Here is a 25,247-nt window from a genome sequence, read left to right on the forward strand (position 1 = left end):
TTGCAAGTTAGTGCTACTTGGACTGCTGACCTGAGAGATGTGGCAATGCTTTTGCTTAAGATTTTCATAAAGTTTAGTTACAGCAATTTCACTAATTTGCTTTTTGGTTGGTATAGCATACCGCGGTTCCAAAACAATTTTTCGAAAGCCCTCATTGTCAACACAGGTATATGGTCTCAGATCTTTACAGATAAAAGCAGTTATAGATTCTGTTATTTTTTGAGCACGAGGCAAATTAAATGAAAGCTTGGAGCTCAATGCTGTCACCAGTGTAGATTGTTTAGGCTCTACTCATTTGAATATCGACTGAGATAACATTTCTGGGTGACATCGGGATAAAAAAATTTTCAAATGTACATATGGTTCTGCTTTTATCCAGTTGTTCTTTACCAATGCACTGTTTGAATCCATAATAAGTCCACATATTTGATTTAAGTGTAGGAAGGCACTGATTTCAGTTGAGGATGACATGCCAATTTGTGTGAGGTAGTAAAGTCCTTTTTCTGTATAAAGCCTTAACCGGTGAATTAGCAACATCTACTGGATCGTACACCAAAAACGAACATTAGCAAAAATGTACATATAGGAAAAGAGCAGGATAGAGATCCACGAGATTGATCTTGAGACTTTAAGAATCGGTATTGAATCATTTCAACAAACAATAGCGATTAATTGGAAAAATCAATTTGTGCCTGATAAGCAAACTGCATGGGATCAAGATGTTCCAAAATCCGGGGTCAGAATTGTTTTAGGACCAGCTTCATAAAGGTCTTCATTATGTGTGAATTAAGAGCAACTGATCTGAAGTCCTTGAGATCACTGGAATGCCTTTGTTTGACACTGAGACTGCACAGGGTGTTTTACACAACTGTGGAACCTTCTGCAGACTCAGGGAAAGGAAAGAAAAATAGGTACTGAAGAAGCACACAGAGCTGGCTTGTACATGTTTTCAGCACCCTGAGGCTGATTCCATTCAGCTTGGCAGCCTTGTTAATGCAGAGTTCCTCCAGCATTCTCCTCACTCAGCAGATAACACACAGTCCAAGAAGTGAGTGGGGCCTGGAAACCACTGGTGTGGTGTCGTTGTAGGAGAAAGTCATGCAGGATAGAGATGGCTGTTGGTGGGATTCCTGAACTTTCTCCGCTTCTTCACACAGGCTAGAAGTGTTGGGGTTAAACTGACTGACTGAACTGACAAGAATGACTCAAACTGTTGAACTGGTTCAGTTCATTAGCTCTGGTCTTGTTCCATGCCTCTGCATGTCCTACAGCTGTTTGTAGCCAGTGATATTCCTCATCATGTTCCATACTTCCTTCATGTTTTCTCTGCTGTAACTTACACTCAAATTTGTGTCTGTAGTGAGCTTCCCCCCACGGAGCTGCTTCCTCAGTTATTTCCTCCTTATCTCCAGACCTGAAGGCCCTCTTTTTCTTATTCAGTAGGCCTTTCAGGTACTTTGTAATCCATGGTTTGTTGTTGGGACAACAACAGTGTCTTTTTGGGAGCTGTGTTACCCACATAAAAATGAGAGTGCCTCAGTGTTCTCACCTTGTGACTCACAAAGCATGCCTTAGTGTCTTCAAAGACATCATATAGTGTCACCTCAGCCTCTGTTATTCATTCTTGTACGGTCATGGTGGTATCTATCTGGCAGCTGCTGGACTCTGGGTTTATAAATGGGTAAGTGGGTACTGAAAGAAGTTAAGGTCAGATCTGCCCAAAGGTGGCAAAGCTTCAGGGTCACTGTATATGCATCTTTGATATCAGCATATAACAAGCCCATGATCCTGTTTTCCCTTGTTGTACAGTCCTCAAACTGGTGAAAATTAATTAGGTTAGTGGAACATGAAACATGATTAAAGCCCCTAGAGATTATGATGAAAATGTTGGGATGGTCGGTATTGATGTATGTATGGTCACATATTATGTGATGTTACTGGCCCAGGGGTTCTCAAAATTGAACGCTCAAGTAATCACATCTAAAAGTGATATTCCTGTAAACCCACCACCCCCTACCTCGTCCAGTATTGCATTTGGGGATTTTAACAAGAGATTACATGTAGGTTTTTTGTGTGGGTCTGTGTGTTTTAATTTTTCTTATGTCTACCAAATGCTTTTTTATTATATTTTCAAAGTAAGAACATTAGTTTGACTTGATATGGAATAAAAAAAAATATAAAAGACTACTGCAGATGCTCTTAATTTTACAAGAATTATACTGTACATATGAATTCCAATCAATCAGAAAAATAACTCACAAATTACATATGCCTTAAGGTCATAAAAAGGAAAATAATTATTCAGTTAATGTGAAGGATGTGTCAAATTCATGGCTGCATAGTCCTGTTTCTGTTTAGCCTGTTCTTGTGTTTGTTTTTTAAGGAATGATGAAGGTTAGCGAACATTGGTGATTTAATATTAATGAACATTAACAAGAAATGTTAGATATGTATATTTCATTGTTAACATTTACCCTTGTTCCTCAATGTATATTCTTCTGCATTGTCTGACAATTTATAAAACTGTTCTAAAAATTGATACACCAAAAAGGTTTACCACAATTAAAAATACTTTTAACACTTGTAGACCAGACCTGAGATAGAAGGAGAGACGTACAATGAAGGGATATGAGAAAGACACCTTTTGCCAACCATGATGCTCATTTTCGCAGACTCCATCTGTCGTGGATTGTTTTGTTTCTGGCTAATCTTGATCCCACATGGATAGGCTTATATATATATATATATATATATATATATATATATATATATATATGGAGAGCAAGAGGTAGCTGATACCTCATACCCCATGTGAGCAATGGAAGACTTCCAAGTTTGTGCAGGCGAGAGTGGAGCTTCGGAACAGGAGTGCTGTGAGATGTAGTAGTGGAATTGAAATGCAGCCGATTAGGGAGACTTGGGTTTGGCTGCCATATAAACAATGATACTTATAAAGGCCACTTTTTCCCCAGCTATTTTATTTATTTATTGGTTTGTTTATTATGTTACCTTGCATCCAACAGCTGCTTATGTACCACACAGGCTGAAAATTTCAGCTTTAGTCATTTACTACATTGATATATTCCTATTTATTGCAACAGTTAATAACATTTTTATTTATGTTTACTAGGGGGCTCCGCCCTCTGCTCACTTCGCTCGCCCACCCCTGATTATAGATTATTGATAGCAAGGCATCTTCTCTGTCTAGACCTAGAGAAGATTCTTTGTAGTGTCAGGGAGAAGTACCACTCATTTTTAAGGAGTGCAAGGTGGTTATTTTTCTGTGATTACAGAAGGAAAAGGACATATGTAAGAGACATTAACCCCTTATGCACTAACCAAAAATGAACTGCTGTTATTCTGCTTGTTTAATAAAGGTGTTGGAAATGGGTGGAGTAGTAATCATAACACTTAAAATTTTTAAGAGAAAGTACATGAGTAAAAACCTTGCTTTCGCACTGATATCAACTAAATAAAACAGTAAAAATGTTTCATTTGAGGATTTTGTTTTTTCTAAAAAATCTAAAAAAGACATTTCATGGCACTCAACCCCAGAATCAGTTTTGTTTTGTGCTCCCAACTGTCAGCCATCACTGTACCAAGCCTAGATTTTAGTACTACAAAGTAATACTGTTTGGTACCAAGGTGTCCCTTTTTGGACACTTTTATCACAGATGACCTCTTGTATCTAAACTAAGAAATTTATATGATATAGTACCCCGGAATAAATTTTATTCATTTCAAATGTCACTGGAAAAAGAATTGATATCCCATAGTATTACAAAGTTATATTGTTTGACACACCGTGTCCTTTTTTGAAAATGTTTTTGACCATTTGGTACAAATAGCCCTTTGCATCAAAAAGACCTGTCAAAACAAGTATTGCAGTTTTGAAAAAACTGTGTTAGAATTAACATTAGAAAAAACACCTAATGCCTTACTTCACAGGCAAAAATATGTAAAAAGTAATGTACACATATACACCCAATATCACACTGAGGCAACAGCTAATCATTTGTAACTATGTACATATAATTATATGCTCATCTAATAATTTTTTATGCCAGTCTTGAAACCAATTACTGTTTACTACTAGACACAAAAAAAAATTATAATGTGTGCAGTAGAGGTCTTAGTGTCACAATTCACACATTTCCTCGTACTTTCTATTGTAATTGCCCCATAAAAAGATGGCATGCACTTGGTTGACTGTTCCAGGGGTTCACCCTGAGGTTCAGCAAGCTCCATCAATTATTTCATCAGCTGCTACCTGAACATCTTTGGGAAAGTGGTAGCTGCTGCTGTGGAAGAAAACTATACATGTCACCCTTGCTGGCTGTCCTGTTCTCCCTTTATGTTGAGGAAAATAAGTAAAGGCAGGTGGAAGTGTCAATCTTTTTGTTTTCTAAGACTTAAATCAGCAAAGCAGTAAAATGAATTGTCACTATCCACTTGGCCAGATGACCACTTGTCAGTTTTGTTTTCCTTAAAAGTTCATGACCTTAAAGTGCTAAAAAGTACACTTCTGTATGCCCATGCAGTCTCGAGCTTATCCTGCAAAGTTCAGTCAACCACAGGTTCCCTGTTCCATTCTTACCATGACTTGTCTAGCAGACAAGCCAAGCAGCTTAAGTGTCAAAGTAAGCATGCCCTAGAAGAAAAGCACTTTTAACTTTATTTTCTTTTATTTGTTGAAGCCTTGCTGTTACTGCAAAACTAAATAATAAAATACACTTAACTGCCCTTTTCTCACTTAGTTCAAATTTCTTTATTATAGTAAGCACCAAATTATACTTCAGCTTTTTAGCATAAGCTCTGAAGAGTAGATACTCCGCATAAACCTAGTAAGCAATGTAGCTGTTTTTTCTTGTCTTGTCAATACCATCTATATTACATGCCAGGTACACACCAAACTGATGATACAAATCCGAATTCTATCACTGCTTAGCCTTAGCGTGCCTTGTGTGTAGTAAAAAACTGTTCACAATGTCAATGTCCAGAAAATGGAAGAAAAAAAAAAAGTTTTATACCACTTTTTAGTTTTGTGCAGTATGTTGTAATACCCAATTACTGCATCTGAAAGATCATCACCTCTCATGAATTTGTTGCAGTCTTTGACAGTGCTGGAATTTCTATGTCCTCTCTCTTCAAGCACCCTGACCATCCTTTATTCTTCGAGATATTGTGTCACCAGCATAAGTTTTGTATATGGTTGAACATACAACAACTTCACGAGTGTCCATCAGTTTTGCAAACAACATTGTCCCATCCCTGATCCACAGTATGGTGTCTCTCTCTGCTTGATTGGGAAGATTGTATTGATTGGTTTGTGGAAAACGTTGTCTGTTTCTATGGGTTGTTCCACATGCACTCTTTTTGAACTTCAGTAACTCTTTGAAAAGACATGGACTTGTGTTGAAGTTGTCAACATATATGCGGTCACCAGTTTCAAGAAATGGAAAGTCTACCAAAGACATTACTAAATCATAACTCAGTCCTTTACCTGTTGAATGGCCACTTTTACCTATATAAACAAAAAGATCTATAAGCACAAAAAGTATTCACAACTACAAACAATTTATACCTCATTTTGTGGATTTCTCCTTCACGTATTGCTTTATACCATTTCAGGTCTTTGAGGCAACCATTCTTTTATCAATAAAAAAGCTCTTTTCCTGAGAGGAAGTCTGTTTTACAGGACTGAAGAAAATCCGAGTACAAAGATTCTAAGATGGCCTGCACATGTTACTCTGGCTTTTGACCGAATCACAGTTCTTGTGCAAATAAGCTTTCCCAAAATGCGTACTTGGACTTATCAAATGAATAGTCATTTCTTTGTGTCCATCAAATAAATCTTTGTGTTATAGATCCTTACAAAGAAGATTTTTTTACATAGAACTGTAATGAAAGAAATGTGTTTTTTTTCTGGTGAAACTATTTATGTGTACATGGTCGTTACTAACCCATTATAACATGTAAGAAAAGCAGTTAAACAAATATTCCTGAACATATTGCAGTTTACAAAATCATAAGTATAAATCAAGAACCTTCAGAATTAAGAGAAAGTTTATCCTTTTGAGGGGTGGGCTGACGTTTTTCAGTGTATCAAGTAATTGGCTCAGCTTATGAGCAAAAAAGAGATCTGTTGGCTGTCAAAAGGCTTTTATTCAGGACAATTACTGTTTAAAGTCTTAGTACTGGAAAAAATATTGACATTTAGGACTAGTTCCCATATTTTGCTTATGTTATTAAAATGCATTCAAATGTTTCTTTATTTGCTATAGTCGATCATCTAAAAGTCAACTCTTTTTCTTAAGGAACTCTGGGAGATGTGCAGATTTTAAGGTTCCAGTAGCCTGTTAAACAGGTACTCTTTCTTTCAGCCATCATAATATACCATACCACACCATTTTTTATGTGAAACTAGTATAACATTTAAAAGATAAAGCTGGATAATCATGTGGCAAACACTCCTGCTTATATAACAGTAATCTTAAATTAAATTATACACATTACATGCATATGCAGATAAATGTATTTACAGTACATGTAAATAATTTAACTAATGCTTGCATCTCAGTGTATATATGTGAACAAATCATTTATTGATTCACTAATCTCCTAAAATATATCTTACTGCATGCAATCATTACATGAGAGTGCATAATACAAGTTTTGTTGCCAGTGAAGTTTATTCTTCATGTTGAAGTCAACATGGACTATATTATTATCTTTATAAGATCAACAATTACATGCTTGCTCATAGCACCTGCAGTGTACACCTGAGGGGGTGACAAACATCAGATGTCTTTGTATTTTGGAATCATTAAAAAAAATGTGTTTTTTGTTAAACAAATCCCTCATCAAGAAATAAATATTTTTTTCTTTGAATAAACTTGTTTCAATTCAGTCAGATTTTTCTCATTTTTTCAGTGCAAGATGACGGTTCTTCAGCAAACAGTGATTTTTTTTCTAACCCTTCTTACTAATTTTTACAAGGGGTGCCAGTAATAGTGGAGTGCAGTATATACTTTTTTGTGTGATTTTGTTGGTATTATATTGTTCTCAAATTTCATAGTATTGTGTATGTAGTGCTGGGCGGTATGACCAAAATTCTATATCATGGTATTTTTCAAAATTATACCGGTTTCACGGTATTGGACGGCATTTTTTTCCCCATGCATGAGTGGATGTTAACCACATTTCCACTGCAATTACTGGCTAAGAATAACCTATTCCACTGTCATGAGAATTGTACATTGTACAAAAAAACATTTTAATGTGCACGCAAATATTAATACAGGTTTGCATGGCCCCATAAAGTGATAGTTTTCAAGGGGGTGACACTAATGAAGAGAAGGAATCACATTGCATTACAGATGCAGTCAACATATAGAGCCTTTTTATTGAACAATATTTGCAAACAACTTAAACTAAAATTTTGACAACATATTTTCAACCATCCAAAGAGGCATTTAGACTTAGTAAAATATCCAGAGGTGCTTGTCAAAAGTTTTATTGCACTGAACAGTGTCTTAGAAAAGGAATAAATAGTAAATATTTTTTGTAAACCAACTACATTTTGTTAATGTTAATAATCTCTGTCCACTGACATGTTAAAGTGACTTTTTAACAACTTTACCATCGTTAAACTGCATAATATTTAAACTAATAAATAATAACAATAAAATAAATAATAGTGCAACTTCCAGTAATAATACTATTACTTCCAAGACTTCAAGCCCAGGTGCATTACACAGTGTTCACCAAATAAAATAAAATTAAACAAGTGCAACTTGGTGATGACACCTTTACCAACTGAACCATCATTAAGGCAAACTGCATTAATATGGACCTTGCTTCAAGCTAAGCTATATACATAAATAATAAAACTGCAACTTGCATTTATAATGCTATTTGTGGTATAGCCCTACGGAAGTGTATGAGGGCCATGGTGAAGAAAAAAAAAATACGGACACAGTGAAATAAAAAAAAAAAAAACTATATGTTGAGGTTATAGTCGACATTTCCACTTTATTCTCATAGTTTATCATTAAAGTAGAATGTCGTAAACTAAACTTCATCCTAAAATCAATGTTTAATTCACTAGATTTTCTCAAACCCTGTCATAAGTTATGTAGCACATTAAATGCTTTAAGTGTTCCCCAACCCAGTTGTTAATCGCTATGCTCTTCTTAAACTGACTTCCTCTTGCACTAAGAGGCAGCGATCGCCGCACAGAATACATTCACTTCATGATATTCCTGCTCTCTGAAAATGTAGAATGCTAACATAATTTTTCATGATGAAGTGCATTAAAACAGGTATTAAACATGCACGGTAGTGTGGCGGTAGTGCTGCTCCCTGGCAGTAAGAGGTACCCAGGTGTACATTCAGTGTAGAGAACTTTATGGTAGGTGTGACAAGGTTCCAAAAAACTGGATGTATGAATGGGTATCGCACAGGTTTCACTTAAATATTGTGTAAATGTTGGGTTCGTGATCTGGTGGTCGAAGACACGAACACAGAATTCAGTGGATGTACTTCTGAGCGGGCATATTTTATTGCATGTGTGCCGTCTCTTTCTGACGTATTAAACCCCCAGTTCCTATCCTTCCTTTTTCTTTCTCCACATAACCAATCACCACATGATAAACGTCCTTGTGAAATTAAAACAAGTTATAAACTTAGACCACGGAGTGTTCAGGACTTTAAAAAAAAAAAAATCTTCGTTATACATGTAATTGTGCCGCCCATTCAGGGTTGCGCCCATCCCTGCAAGCATTGTGTGCAAGGCAGGAGGAAATCCTGAACGTGGTGCCAGCACATCGCAGCTGTACATACACTAGCAGGGTTAATATACAGTAGCATAACAAAACCCGCCATCCTACATGACTTTGAAAGGAAACTGAAGCACGCCGAGTAAACCCACCAGAAAAACATGCAAATTCAAAGCAGGGAACACCCGGGACCCCATTGCTGCGAGGCAGCAGTGCAACCTCCACGCCACCGTGCCCCCACATGATTAATACATGCTATAATGCGTTTAATCATGAAAATTATATCAAGTATTTATCTTAGCATTCTAAATGTTCAGGGAGCAGAAATATCATGTAATTAATGTATTCTGTGTGCTGTCTGCGCCTCCACTTAGTGCAAGAGGAAGTCAGTTTAAGAAGTAGTAGCAATTAACATGGCTCCGGGAACACAACACAAAGCATGTGTGCTACATAACTTATGACGGGGTTTGAGAAAATCTAGTAAATTAACACTAGAATTACCAGAGCCTACGAAAAAACTCCATAGATCCAGCCCACCTTAAATCACTTCTTAAATCCGTTCACACCTCACCGCCAGCATCTTTTGTCCTCTAAATGTGCTGATAAAAGACAAGCTGCCAGCAGCCGGCTATTCCATCCCCCCACTGACTTAGAACGTGCGCGAACTTTTCCCAGCTCATGCCTTGATTGATTATCTGGGAGTGAAGTGGAGTTTTAGAGTGGAAATAATAGATCGTTATTTGGAACACATGCATTTCATGCGTGTTCCGTTTCTACAGTAATCTGTGTAAATACATTGTTAAAACAGAAACTTTTTCATATTTTAGTAATAAATGTTACAAAATGTAGGCATAAACTATAGAATGTGTAAAGCCCGAGTTCCAAAGATCAAATATACACTTTCACAAAAGCTTCAAGGATGATACAACCGTTTCCGTGCTTCTTAGAACGCAGCAGCTTTGCCGTGCCTCACAGACCTGAGTTCGATTCCCCGCTGGGGATAAAGTGTTCCTTTTTTTTTCTTTTCATTTTAACCTCAAACGGACATAAAATTTATAAATTGGTATGCACTGTCAGTTAATGAGATCGTTATATTTTCATGTGGGATGCTCCATTTAAAATATTTTTTAACAATTGAGACTGCAATTAACATGAACAACTGTCCCTATAACTGTTATGTTTAAGATCCATAACACACAGACAGACAGAGCACTGCGTAACAGAGAGACAGACAGGCAGAGTACAAATAAACAGGGAAGGCACATGTACTGAAAGAAAAAAAAGATCAACATGTGCGTTGTTCCTGCTGCACTGAATAAGCTCGCGCGTTGTAACATCACCCCTCCCCCCAATCTGACTCGCTAAGTAACAGCACAAGTACAGACGAAGTGCATGTGTGTACTATATAATATTAACAAAAAGAGCAGTTTACTACTGAAAACGGCAAATATAGGAGTGAGTGGGGATCGAACTGGGGACTCTTAATTACACTACGTTTGCGTCTGTACTTGTGCTGTTACTTAGCGAGTCGAACTCAGGTCTGTGAGGCACGGCAAAGCTGCTGCGCTCTAAGAAGCAAATCTTAGCGTGCTACACCACGGAAACTGTTGTATCATCCTTGAAGCTTTTGTGAAAGTGTTTATTTGATCTTTGGAACTCGGGCTTTACACATTCTATAGTTTATGCCTACATTTTGTAACATTTATTACTAAAATATGAAAATTTCTGTTTTAACAATGTGTTTACACAGATTACTATAGAAACGGAACACGCATGAAATGCGTGTGTTCCAAATAACAATCTATTATTTCCACTCTAAAACTCCACTTCACTCCCAGATAATCAATCAAGGCATGAGCTAGGAAAAGTTTGCGCACGTTCTAAGTCAGTGGAGGGATGGAATAGCTGGCTGCTGGCAGCTTGTCTTTTATCAGCACATTTAGAGGGCAAAAGATGCTGGCTGAGAGGTGTGAACGGATTTAAGAAGTAATTTAAGGTGGGCCGGATCTACGAGTTTTTTCATAGGCTCTGGTAATTCTGGTGTTAAATATTCATTTTAAGATGAAGTTTAGTTTACGATGTTCTAATTTAATGAATGTTACATACTTTGTGAATTTCCCCTTGGGATTAATAAAGTATCTATCTTTAATAACAAATTACGAGAATAAAGTCAATATGTCGACTTTAATCTCGACAAACGGCGAGAATAAAGTATAAATGTCAACTTTATTCTCGTCATAAGCATCGAGATTAAAGTGGAAATGTCAAGAATAAAGTCAACATGTCATCACACTATTACACAGCACCAAGGTACATTACACAGTATTGAAAAAAATACAACTTGGCTTGCAGTATTATCCAGCAGCATAAAAACAGTATTCACACATTTGAACATAATGGTCCAGATCCGACCTTTTAAATCCAAAGTATCTCCAGACAACAGATGTGACTCCTTTTTTCAGCAAAAGTTCTTCTGTGTCATCATGTTCAACTTTATCGTCTGCTACAGCTTCAGTTTTGGAATGTTCTTTGTCCATTTTCACCACGCAATACCTCCACTAACGCATGTGCTCAGTTGTATGCTTGTTTAGCGGTATAGCAGTGAAAAAGAGCCCCCATGCAACACCTCTGTGGCATGTGTTTAGCGGTGTAGCAGTGAAAAAGGTCCCCCTTAAACAGTTTCCTACTGCGCCACGTTCCGAACGTTGTTTCGGCAATTTAAACCAGTGTTGCCGTATAAGAAAAATCCATATCATAACAAAAATAAAAAACGGTTTTCGGTATGAACTGGCATACCGCCCAGCACTATGTGTATCTATGTGTGACTGAGTTGTTAACAGTGAGAGTGTCTCTTCATTGCAGCCCAAGCTCTCTTATGTTCTCCCAACACCAAACCTCACCATTGGCTGCAAGTTGCTTCTTCTGCAGCTTTTTACAATTAATTTGAGCCACAGGACAAAGTAGGTTTAAATTCGCATCAGTAGCCTTCTTGCTACAGATTCTCTGGGTGCCCAGGATGCAAACTTGGGTCGTGCAGTCTTGGCCAGTCAAGCTAAAAGAGAACCCTGTTACCTTAAGAGACTAATAGGTCTTTTGACAGTGAGTGTTGTCCTTTTTTTTTGCAGCTGTTGTCTTTTTTTTTTTTTTTTTTTTGCAGCAGCAATCTCTCTTCATTTAGAATCTTCTGCATTTTAATACCTTACAAAATGGGCAGGGGTTCAGTAAAGAAAAAGGTTACATACTATAGTTACCAAATGAATTGTATTGAATTATGTTTTAAAAATGGAAGTTTGTCTTTAAAATACCAAATACTGATATTTTCATTTGCTTGCATACTTTAAACAAGGTTTTTTTTTCTTTACAGAATGGTTCGATTTCGGAGGAAAACATGCATCACTCTAACCATTTTAATGTCTTTAATATTTTTGATTATGATGGCATTGAAGACCTTAAGACCTGTTGAATCTCGGTTTGGAAATCCATTTGGACTAGGATTGTTTCCAGCTTTGCAAAGAGCAGAACCTGAATTTCATAAAACAAATGTTGAAGAACATATAGAAAGAAGAAGTTCTAAGAACAACTTAACAAAAAGTATGACTTTAGACATCCAGCTCCGCAAAGTTTCTTTACCTAATTATAATTTGCACACATTTTACTATAGTTGGTATGGCAATCCAAAATTTGATGGCAAATATATTCACTGGAACCATCCTGTACTACCTCACTGGGACCCAAAAATTGCAACGAGTTTCCCAAGAGGAAAGCACAACCCTCCAGAAGACATTGGTTCAAATTTTTATCCATTATTAGGTCCTTACAGCTCAAGAGACCCTGCAGTCATAGAGGCACACATGCAGCAGTTACAAACAGCAGCCATTGGTAAGAATAATATATGTAGTATCTTTTTAATGTTGTCTTGTGTTTTTATATGATATACATTAATTACTAATATTTGGGAATTTATTACAAATATAAAAATATGAAATTTATAAAGCAAATGTTTAAAAATATTTTTAGCATAAAATATACTAGAGAGCTAAATCAAAATACATGGCATACATAGTTTCTTTTAATTTTGTGGAATAATTATTGCAATTCAAAATGAATTATTGTAACTGAATATAATTAATTAGAAATTGAATTTGTGAATTCAGATGGAAATTAAAATATTCAGGTAGAAATTTTTTGTAAGATGGAATGTTAAAAAGAATCCTGTTAATAGATAGATAGATAGATAGATAGATAGATAGATAGATAGATAGATAGATAGATAGATAGATAGATAGATACTTTATTAATCCCAATGGGAAATTCACATTCTTCAGCAGCAGCATACTGATACAATAAATAATATTAAATTAAAGAATGATAATAATGCAGGTGAAAAACAGACAATAACTTTGTATAATGTTAAATGTTAATGTTTACCCCCCCAGGTGGAATTGAAGAGTCGCATAGTTTGGGGGAGGAACGATCTCCTTAGTCTGTCAGTGGAGCAGGACAGTGACAGCAGTCTGTCGCTGAAGCTGCTCCTCTGTCTGGAGATGATACTATTTAGTGGATGCAGTGGATTCTCCATAATTGATAGGAGCCTGTTGAGTGCCCTTCACTCTGGTTTATGACTAAAAGCTTGGCTCAAACTATAAAATAATAATCATTAACTTTAAGCCTGGATATTCCATCATCCATAGCATGCAGTGATATATGTCTGTACTATTCTCTCCCTGTTAGTACTTTTTAAAATTAGAAAATGATTTTGTTTCTCTTTTCTCAGTTTATAATATCTGTTTGCTTTATCAGAATCAGAAAACTTTATTAATCCCGAAGGAAATTACTTATGTTACAACTTAACAACAGACAAGGGACATGTTACACTAAGAGCAAGTATAAAGTAATTATGTAAATATAAATAAAGTATAATAAATGTAAGTATCAAACTAGAGTGCAGAGTGTTGCACCTTAAGTTAATATTGCACATTCTGAGAACAAATAAGGTTATTCTCATGTGAAGAGAAGACAATTTATTTCACAAGAACAGATAGTATGTTGCACATTTCAAGTATTTGAAAAATGTACCTGGATGTCTTATAAAAGAAAAGGGTAATAGCTTAAAGTATAGGTAAGTGACCGGAAAAGGAGTTATAGAGTCTGATGGCTGTGGGGAGGAAGGATTTTCTGTGATGTTCAGTTGAACACTTGATGCTAGTCAGTCTACTGTTGAAAATGCTCCTCTGTCCAACCACAACACTATGAAGTGGGTGATTAGCATTTTCAATAATAGACCAAAGCCTAGACAACATTCTCTGATCTGCCACAGTTTCCAAGCTGTCCAGTTTCTCTCCTGCCACAGAGGAAGCCTTCTGAATTAGTTTTAGTGTCCTGATGTCTGCCACTTTCATGCTGCTCCCCCAGCATGCCACAGAGAAGAAAAAGGCAGTGGCAACCACACTGTCATAGAACATCTGCAACATAGTGCTGCTGACACTAAAAGATCTGAGCTTGCATAGGGAATATAGCCTACTTTGACCCTTCTTGTATATGGCCAGTGAGTTCCTGGACCAGTCTAGCTTATTGCTCATATTCACCCCTAGATACTTGTACAGTAATCCCTCGCTATATCGTGCTTCGGCTTTCGCGGCTTCACTCTATCGCGGATTTTATATGTAAGCATATTTAAATATATATCGCGGATTTTTTGCTGGTTCGCAGATTTCTGTGGACAATGGGTCTTTTAATTTCTGGTACATGCTTCCTCAGTTGGTTTGCCCAGTTGATTTCATATAAGGGACGCTATTGGCAGATGGCTGAGAAGCTACCCAATCAGAGCATGTATTACATATTAAATAAAACTCCTCAAATATATTGTGAGCACAGGGGCTGTTCGCACCCCTAGAATATAAGGCCGCTCCTCAAAAAACACTGAAAGATTACCTTCACATTGCTCTCTTCATTGCTGGGCTTAAATGTGGCTGTTTTGTCAAGCGATATGCTACCTGCATGGTGCTTCGCATACTTAAAAGCTCGAACGACACGTATTGATTTTTAATTGTTTGTTTTTCTCTGTCTGTCTCTCACTCTCTCTGACATTCTGTGCTCCTGACGGAGGGGGTGTGAGCAAGGGGGGCTGTTCGCACCACTAGACGATACGGACGCTCCTCTAAAAAAATGCTGAGAGGCTACCTTTACATTGCTCCCTTCCTAGCAGCTGCGTTGTCCGGTGGTGCTTCGCATACTTAAAAGCTCAAAGGGCACGTATTGATTTCTGATTGTTTGCTTTTTTCTCTCTATCTCTCTGACATTATCTGCTCCTGACGCGCACTCCTTTGAAGGGGAAGATATGCTTGCATTCTTTTAATTGTGAGACGGAACTGTCATCTCTGTCTTGTCATGTCAGTTTAAACTTTTGAAAAAGAGACAAATGTTTGTTTGCAGTGTTTGAATAAAGTTCCTGTCTGTCTACAACCTCCTGTGTTTCTGTGCAAATCTGTGACCCAAGCATGACAATATAAAAATAACCATATAAGCATATGGTTTCTACTTCTTGGATTTTCACCTTTCGCGGGGGGGTCTGGAACGCAACCCCAGCGATAGAGGAGGGATTACTGTACTCCTCAGCTATCTCCACCTCCATACCCTTAATAGACAGGGGAGTGGCTGGAGATCGCAATCTTCTTAAATCAACTACCAGTTCTTTAGTTTTACTGGTGTTGATCTGCAGCTGATTCAGCTCACACCAGTCAACAAAATTGTCCACTACCTTCCTGTATTTCGTCTTTTCTCCATGTCTGATACTACCAACTATTGCAGAGTCATCAGAGAATTTCTGCAAATGGCAGCCCTCTGTGTTGTAACTAAAATCTGTAGTGTACAGGGTGAAGTGGAATGGTGACAGAACTGTCCCTTGTGGCTTGTCTAGGTGACTGTAGGCATGGTGCAGCAGGTAGGTGATTGCATCTTCGACTCCAATCCTCACCTGGTGGGCAAACTGGAGAGGGTCCAGTGCTTACTTAACCTAGGGGCGAAGTATTTCCAGGACTCGTCTCTCAAAGACTTTCATGATGTGTGCGGTGAGCGCCACTGGCCTGTAGTCAGAAGGGGCAAACAATATTAATCTTTTTTGCAATAATAATTTATACAGTATGTTTTTAGGTTTATTATTTGACAGATAGAAATTAAATAATTATACTAATACAACATTTTTTCCAAGTTGATAAAAAATAAAATTAATGAAGATACAGTGGCTCTGTGTGAATTGGAACTTTGTGGCACCAACCCAGAGCATAATGTTTCAGCCATTAACGTTTCCTGTTGAGGTTAGTGTTTAATGTATGTAACACACACAACAACTATAGTTATATAGTAATATATTAGCAATTTACATTTCACTAATATTTTTGACATTAGTGGCTGCATGATTTAACTGATCTATACATATTAATAAAAGGCAAAGCCCACACTCACTGACTGACTGACTGACTGACTGACTCATCACTAATTCTCCAACTTCCCGTGTAGGTGGAAGGCTGAAATTTGGCAGGCTCATTCCTTACAGCTTACTTACAAAAGTTAGGCAGGTTTCATTTCGAAATTCTATGCGTAATGGTCATAACTGGAACCTGTTTTTTGTCCATATACTTTAATGGAGGAGGCAGAGTCACGTATCGCGTCATCACGCCTCCTACATAATCACGTGAACTAAAAACAAGGAAGAGATTTACAGCACGAATCAAACGCGGGAACGAAGGTAAATGACGTTAATTTTTGAGTGTCTTTTAATACTGTGTAAGCATACATATTAACACATGTGCAATTAAACGTGTGCATTTACGGGGTGATTTCTCAGGCTTAAAAGCTCGCCTTTTACTAAAAAGGTAAATGCAAACTGTTTTCATTCTGAAGGGCACAAACCACGTTAGATTTCAGACGTTAAACGCGTAAAAATGTCGGTACACCAGATAAATAAGCGCAACATATTATCAGTTGTATTGTATGCTTACAATACATATAGAAATGTGTTAATCATTAACTAATATTATGGGATGGTGTTTTTCGACTCGCGCCTTGATTTAAACGATTGCATTTCTTGGTGGGTTTGCGTAGCTTATTGTCAATATCTTTACACCTCTTTTTAAGACTTAATTTAAAAAGGTTTTCTTTTCTTCTTAATTAAAATTTAAAAGCAATACTTCACCGCTGCGAAGCCCCTCTAGCGCTGACGTCCGAGGTTCGATTACCGTAAGCGAGTGCAGTGAGTGTGTACGCCTGATGAGCCAAGAATAAGGGGGAAAGATGTGTCGCGTACTCTTTGCATTATTTGACATTAAACTATTTTCAACCATTCTATGATCTGCTCTTCACAACTGAAGGCACCTTGGCTGATGTTACCTCACTTGCTGGCCAACCATAAGCGTTACCTGGTAGGTAACCAGCCACTCACTTCACTCCCTTACGGGAATCGAACCTCGGACGTCAGCGCTACAGGCAAAGCCCCTAAAATTGCGCCACGGCGTGTGGTTCGTTTATTTGACAACATGTAGATCAGGGTAATTACATTCCGTGCCACGGCGTGTGGTTCGTTTATTTGACAACATGTAGATCGGGGTAATTACATTCACGGCATTCGTAGTCTGATTCACAATCTGATTGTATGGGTGGTTACATACCAGGTAACGCTTATAGTTGGCCAGCAAGTCAGGTCGAAGTGATCACTCGAGTGAACGCAGCTTCACAAAAAAACAGATCCTTAACAAACTGTTATTAGTATATTTTCCCTCAATTTAAAAAGGTTTTCTTTTCTTCTTAATAAAAATTTAAAAGCGGTACTTCGCCAGTGCGAAGCGCGTGGATTTGACCGAGTGACACATACGGACATATTCATGAGTGCAGGTACTTCGGAAAGAAAGCACCGTGTAAACCTAAAGTTTAAATTATGTTCATAGACCTACAAAAGATTGCCATTCATTTGAGGCAAGATTGCTTTTCTTCTGTACAACTATACGTTGCATTCTCAAGAGTGTGCTTGCACGGCTTCGGATATAGATATATATATATATATATATATATATGTATGTATGTCTATATATAAATATGTAAGCTTATAAGTACTGCCTTACTTCTCTTTAAGAAAGGAAGATGTAATGATACTTGAGTTAAACGATTCCATGTCTTCCTGGGTTTGCTTAGCTTATTGTCAATATCTTCACACGTTTTTTTAAGACTTATTGACTGAAACGGGCTTTCACGAAAAAAGTTAGGGCTTTGCTACAGGATACACCCTCCACAAGTTAAGCAAGTAAAAATAAAATATATATTTCTGTTTTATTTAAACCTTTTAAGTTCGTATGCATAACCCCATTTGGCTGTTTTATTATTTTTTTTCTTCAGTAATATTTAATCTCCTTAAAGAAAAATAACATATCCATTTTACTTTTTTTGTATCTCTTTAGTAATATTTTAGTGTAAAAGGATAACCTGTATTTAAACCTTTTATGTTACTTTATAAATTTATTTTACACAATGTTGAAAAATTAATAAGAAAGCTACATATTTTGGCAGCTGCTGCTTTAATTTTCAATGAAATGAAAAAAGCTCTCCAAGAGAAAACGTCAATGAAGAAGAAACAGTTTGCACTATCTAAAAATCAGAAACCCTCATTTATAAAAGTTTGCTGCAGATGACTTAACTGAAAATAAATGAATAGTTCCTATGTGTATAATACATATTTATCTATTTTACTTATGCTTTTATTCCAGCAACTTGCTCCATCTGAGGTACAATTTGTTACATTACTTTTGTTTTTTGCAGCACAGGCAGGTGAAGTGACTTCCTCAGGGTCACACAGTGGTCTCAGTACCAGGATTTGAACTGACAAGCTCCGGGTTTACTGGAATATTACTGAAGAAAGAAAAAAAAATGAAAACGGGCAAATAGGGCTATGCATACAGATGTCCATCCATCCATTATCCAACCCGCTATATCCTAAATACAGGAGCCAATAAGTAGATATGTATATATACAGTATATATATATATATATATATATATATATATATATATATATATATATATATATATATATGTATATATATATATATATATATGTATATATGTATGTATATATGTATATATATATGTATATATGTATATATATATATGTATATATATATATATATATATGTATATATGTATGTATATATGTATATATATATGTATATATGTATATATATATATGTATATATGTATATATATATATATGTATATGTATGTGTATATATATATATATATATATATATATATATATAATATGTGTGAATGTATGTATGTATATACAGTGGTGTGAAAAACTATTTGCCCCCTTCCTGATTTCTTATTCTTTTGCATGTTTGTCACACAAAATGTTTCTGATCATCAAACACATTTAACCATTAGTCAAATATAACACAAGTAAACACAAAATGCAGTTTTTAAATGATGGTGTTTATTATTTAGGGAGAAAAAAAATCCAAACCTACATGGCCCTGTGTGAAAAAGTAATTGCCCCCTTGTTAAAAAATAACCTAACTGTGGTGTATCACACCCGAGTTCAATTTCCGTAGCCACCCCCAGGCCTGATTACTGCCACACCTGTTTCAATCAAGAAATCACTTAAATAGGAGCTGCCTGACACAGAGAAGTAGACCAAAAGCACCTCAAAAGCTAGACATCATGCCAAGATCCAAAGAAATTCAGGAACAAATGAGAACAGAAGTAATTGAGATCTATCAGTCTGGTAAAGGTTATAAAGCCATTTCTAAAGCTTTTGGACTCCAGCGAACCACAGTGAGAGCCATTATCCACAAATGGCAAAAACATGGAACAGTGGTGAACCTTCCCAGGAGTGGCCGGCCGACCAAAATTACCCCAAGAGCGCAGAGACGACTCATCCGAGAGGTCACAAAAGACCCCAGGACAACGTCTAAAGAACTGCAGGCCTCACTTGCCTCAATTAAGGTCAGTGTTCACGACTCCACCATAAGAAAGAGACTGGGCAAAAACGGCCTGCATGGCAGATTTCCAAGACGCAAACCACTGTTAAGCAAAAAGAACATTAGGGCTCGTCTCAATTTTGCTAAGAAACATCTCAATGATTGCCAAGACTTTTGGGAAAATACCTTGTGGACTGATGAGTCAAAAGTTGAACTTTTTGGAAGGCAAATGTCCCGTTACATCTGGCGTAAAAGGAACACAGCATTTCAGAAAAAGAACATCATACCAACAGTAAAATATGGTGGTGGTAGTGTGATGGTCTGGGGTTGTTTTGCTGCTTCAGGACCTGGAAGGCTTGCTGTGATAGATGGAACCATGAATTCTACTGTCTACCAAAAAATCCTGAAGGAGAATGTCCGGCCATCTGTTCGTCAACTCAAGCTGAAGCGATCTTGGGTGCTGCAACAGGACAATGACCCAAAACACACCAGCAAATCCACCTCTGAATGGCTGAAGAAAAACAAAATGAAGACTTTGGAGTGGCCTAGTCAAAGTCCTGACCTGAATCCAATTGAGATGCTATGGCATGACCTTAAAAAGGCGGTTCATGCTAGAAAACCCTCAAATAAAGCTGAATTACAACAATTTTGCAAAGATGAGTGGGCCAAAATTCCTCCAGAGCGCTGTAAAAGACTCATTGCAAGTTATCGCAAACGCTTGATTGCAGTTATTGCTGCTAAGGGTGGCCCAACCAGTTATTAGGTTCAGGGGGCAATTACTTTTTCACACAGGGCCATGTAGGTTTGGATTTTTTTTTCTCCCTAAATAATAAAAACCACCATTTACAAACTGCATTTTGTGTTTACTTGTGTTATATTTGACTAATGGTTAAATGTGTTTGATGATCAGAAACATTTTGTGTGACAAACATGCAAAAGAATAAGAAATCAGGAAGGGGGCAAATAGTTTTTCACACCACTGTATATATTAGATTTTAGCAATCATTTTGACACCATACACTTAAAGTGAATTCTTATTTCTACCTCTTTGTATTTTATAAAACAATTTTATAAAACAATGTATACATACAATTTATAAAATGTGTTTAATTTCATCTGGTTTAAGGTCAGTTGAAAAAAGTTAATTATGCTGCACATACCTTGAAAAATGTGTTTCTAGGCTGCTATCATTCAAAAACACATTGAATATTATTCAAAGCCCAAGGGGACCCCTTAAGCAAAACGTCAAAAATGTCTGACTTAAACACAGTTAACTATAGACAGATTTACTTTACATTTTTAATCAGTTTTAATTGTTTATATTTTAAAACTGAAACTTAATTTTTAAATCATCATATAATGCTGGTATTTTTGAACTCAATATAAATCAAGAACAGATAATTATAAGGTCAAAAAACTTTGTGATCAAACTCGGGTGACTTTTGATGACCTATAAGTATGTATGTCTATATTTATATCTATATATATATATATATATACAGTGGAACCTCGAGATACGATCACCTCTGTATACGAGAAATTCAAAATACGAGGAAAGTATGAGCGAAAAATTCAGATCTAAATACGAGCATTGGCTCGCGTAACGAGCCACGAGCCAGGCTGTGGGTATAGCTCGCGGCTTAGCAAGGGGGCGTGGTAGCAGTTGCGAGCCGCGATCTGCGGTGTCTGCGTTTCTCACTTAAGTGCACAGGTGGGAAACTGCCCACATCCATGATTGTTCCTGTGGCTGATGGGCTGCAGCTGCCATGTCCTCCCCGCGTATATAGAGAAGCGCGAGCCGGTTAAGGGGGAGAAAAAGTAAAAGGAGAGAGAGAGCGCGCGCGCGCAGGCAGGCAGGCGAGTGAAGGCTCGCATGTAGCTGAACAGGCGAGCCAAACAGCTGAAGCAGGACGGTGTAGAGAAGGTCAGCTGCATTAAGGGTGTCTCGCCTGTTGCAGAGCCCGCAGGTGAGACGCTAACAGAGAAGAAGCACCGGGGATTGTCATCTGTTTTTTAAAGACTGCATCCTTTTGACGTTTTAACCTCGTGTTAAAGGATTGTTATTCTTGTGTATTTTAAACCTCCACTTCACAACTGTTTTAAGGATTATTTATTTAAAGATTTATTGAATGCTCTACTGCACTTTGGACACCTGTTTTGATTCTTTTAATAATCAGTTATATTATTTACCAGTGTTATTTATTAAAGGTAGACTACAGTATATATAATTTATCAGTGTTATTTGTTAGGAAAATTGATTTTTATGTTAATATATTTGGGGTGCAGAACGGATTAACTGGATTTCCATTATTTTCAATGGGGAAGTTTGTTCTACATACGAGAAATTCGCTATACAAGCTCAGTCCTGGAACGAATTAAACTCGTATCTAGAGGTTCCACTGTATATATATATATATATATATATATATATATATATATATATATAGATATGTAAATTTGTATATGTATATATATAGTGGATGTGTATATGTATATATATGTATATGTAGATATGTGTATATGTAGATATGTATATATATGTATATATGTTTATGTATATATATGGTTACATAACCTCTTTAACACACTACTTCTCCGCTGCGAAGCGCGGGTATTTTGCTATATATATATATATATATATATATATATATATATATATATATGACAGCAACACTCATAACAATGACAACACAATTACATATATATATATATATATGTAGATATGTATATATATGTGTATATATATGTAGATGTGTATATATGTAGATATATAAATATTTAGGTATATATATGTGTCTGTGTATGTATATATATATATATATATATATATATATATATAATATATGTGTGTGTGTGTATGTATGTGTATATGTGTGTGTGTGTATGTATGTGTATATGTATATGTGTGTCTTTATGTATGTGTGTATATATATGTTGATATGTCTATATATATATATATATATATATATATATGTAGATATATGTGGATGTGTATATGTATATATATATGTAGATATGTGTATATGTAGATATGTATATGTATATATATGTTTATGTGTGTGTGTGTGTGTATATTGTATATATAAAAGACAGCAACACTCATAACAATGACAACACAATTACATTGACAATCATGTTACGTTATTTTTAAAATGTTTCCTTTTTTTTTTCATAACCTCTTTAACACACTACTTCTCCGCTGCGAAGCGCGGGTATTTTGCTAGTAATACATAATTAATATACAGTATAACGTCATAGTGAAGTGTGAGTCTTATAATGTCCACTGAACAGCCAGCTTATTAAAATTGTTTAAAGTGCCTGTGACATTTTTGCAAGTGCAGTGGTGGTTTTGCTTCCAAAGTGGATATTTGGCTCTTTCCCTTCTACTGAGTTTCACTTCTAGGTTTGAAAAGGGGAAATTTGTCTGATGTTGCACGTGAAGGACAGATGCATAGACAAAGCCTAAATTGGTAAAATGGTGTGAAGTATATAAATGCTTATGTGAAGTTATGAGTAATGTGCTGCTAACTGTAATCTGTAATTGTGATGTAATGTGTCTTGATTTTGTTGAGCACTTTGAGCTTGTTTAAGAAGATCAATAAATTATTTGTATCATGCCTTTAATGACCTCTTGGGCACATCCATCAGCAGTGTGTCCGTCTGCGGAGAGAATTTCGACCTCGCCGAGAGGTTTTGTTACCTCGGCAGCAACATTCATGTCTCTGGTTACTCTTACTGTGAAGTCTGTAGATGGATTGGGATAGCATGGGAGGGACATTAGGTCGCTGGAAAGGAGCGTGTGGTGCTCCGATATATGTGCTAAAGAAAGAAGGTCCTAGTGCTTCCTGTTTGGCTTATATGGTTGTGAGACATGGATGCTCTCCAGTGACCTGAGACAAAGTGTCTCTTCGGAGAATTCTTGGATACTGCTGGTTCGTCTTTGTCATGTGATGGGTCTTGCAAAGTGCTATACCAGTGGATGCTTCCCAACCTGACCTGGCCTTATTGGATCCTATGTCATATTTTAATGTGTGTGATACATCATTTTAGATAATGTTGAAGAATACTGAATTACTTAAAAATGTAGGAAAGTGTCCAAGGGATTTAGCACTAGAATCAGTATTCAGTCCATATTTTGTGACCACTAAGGGGCATGCCAGACGCCTAAGCCTCAGACACAACGCTAGCAACAGTCCTGGAATCAAATAAGACTTTAATTATACTTTCAAAATCACACTTGGAATCACAATTTCAATTCCTATACTTTTCTCCTCCTGTACTCCCCTCAAGAGAATGTTGTCCACCTCCTCCCGTCTGTCACTCCCAACTCTCCTCGGGAAGATGAAGCACTATATTTTTAACCTGGACCCTGGAGTGCTTCTGGAGCAACAAGATTGTCTTTTGGAAGCACTTCCGGAACAGATGGAACCGCTCCTTGACAATGAGCCTGACCCCAGCATCTCCATCTACTGGCACCCACATACCCCAACAATGCTGCCCTCCACAACTACAACTCCGATTCAACCCTGTGGGTGTCCAAATGGGAATCATGCCAGAGAGATGCTGCTACCAAGTGCACTGGCTCAAACTCACCCCAACTTCTGAGTTTGACACTCTGCTGTAAAGTATCTTCAATGACTTTAATTTTAAATGTCTGTTATGATCTTTGAATTTCACATAATATACTGTACCCAGAGTTTTTTAAATGTCTTTGTTATTTGCAGCCTCTTGAAATTTTCTAAACCGTTGATTGACTGAAATAGATCTCCAGTCCTTCCAAAATCAAGGTTCTAGCCACAGCATGTACTATCAGGTTGTTGCATCACATGAGGTTGATACGCAGCGGATGCCAGAAATTGCGTTCTTCTTCCTATCACGTAATTGGCTTCATGCTCAGCAGACGTCGCTGCTCTTCTTTTTCTTTCTGCTACGTCACTTTATCGAGCAGTTTTCCACAATAAAGATGCAAAACCCCAATAACTTCTCGGAGATGACCACATTGTTTGCTTAACCAGCTTAAACAGTGGGATTTGTTTTTTTTTTGTTTTTTTTTTTAATGTTTTGCATTCTTAAATAAACTTGACTTAAGTTTCCCATACCAACATTACATTTGAGTCTAACTTCAATAAACATTTGTATTCAAAGATCGCATGGAGCCTGTGTAACCTGATTTAGGCAGTAGTGTTTTTTTTATTATTTAATCCAAGATAATATTGGGTATTTTTGCTTCTTAATATTAATTCATGTTTTCTGTGTTAATTTATACACTTGATTACTTTCAGGGGTCCTTTCCTTATCCTGGTACCCACCTAACATGAAAGATGATGCTGGAGAACCCACTGATGAGCTGGTGCCAACAGTTTTGGATATTGCACATAAATATCAAGTTAAGGTATTACCATTTCATACCTTTTTATTTAAATACTTTTTGAGAATTTTCATGTAATAACGTCCATGGTTAATTTGAGGAAAGCATAGTAAAATTAATGTATTGTTTACTTTAT

At 36.7% G+C, this 25,247-nt stretch overlaps 1 protein-coding gene across 9 annotated transcripts in view; it reads left to right on the forward strand.

Annotated features, from left to right (window-relative positions):
* Nucleotides 1-25,247, forward strand: part of LOC114648491 (mannosidase, endo-alpha) — a 55,947-nt gene that overhangs the window by 22,949 nt on the left and 7,751 nt on the right. For 6 of the 9 annotated variants that reach the window (XM_028797554.2, XM_028797558.2, XM_051924107.1 and 3 more), the window contains exons 3-4: nt 12,145-12,659; nt 25,026-25,135. In XM_028797554.2, the coding sequence (XP_028653387.1) occupies nt 12,146-12,659; nt 25,026-25,135 (624 nt within the window). In that variant the 5' untranslated portion in view covers nt 12,145. Of the gene's footprint in view, nt 1-6,317; nt 6,368-12,144; nt 12,660-25,025; nt 25,136-25,247 lie in introns of all 9 variants that reach the window. The other 3 variants (XM_028797553.2, XM_028797556.2, XM_028797557.2) reach the window with 1 other exon arrangement.

This window comes from Erpetoichthys calabaricus, chromosome 3 (assembly GCF_900747795.2).
Source record: "Erpetoichthys calabaricus chromosome 3, fErpCal1.3, whole genome shotgun sequence".
Taxonomy (NCBI): domain Eukaryota; kingdom Metazoa; phylum Chordata; class Cladistia; order Polypteriformes; family Polypteridae; genus Erpetoichthys; species Erpetoichthys calabaricus.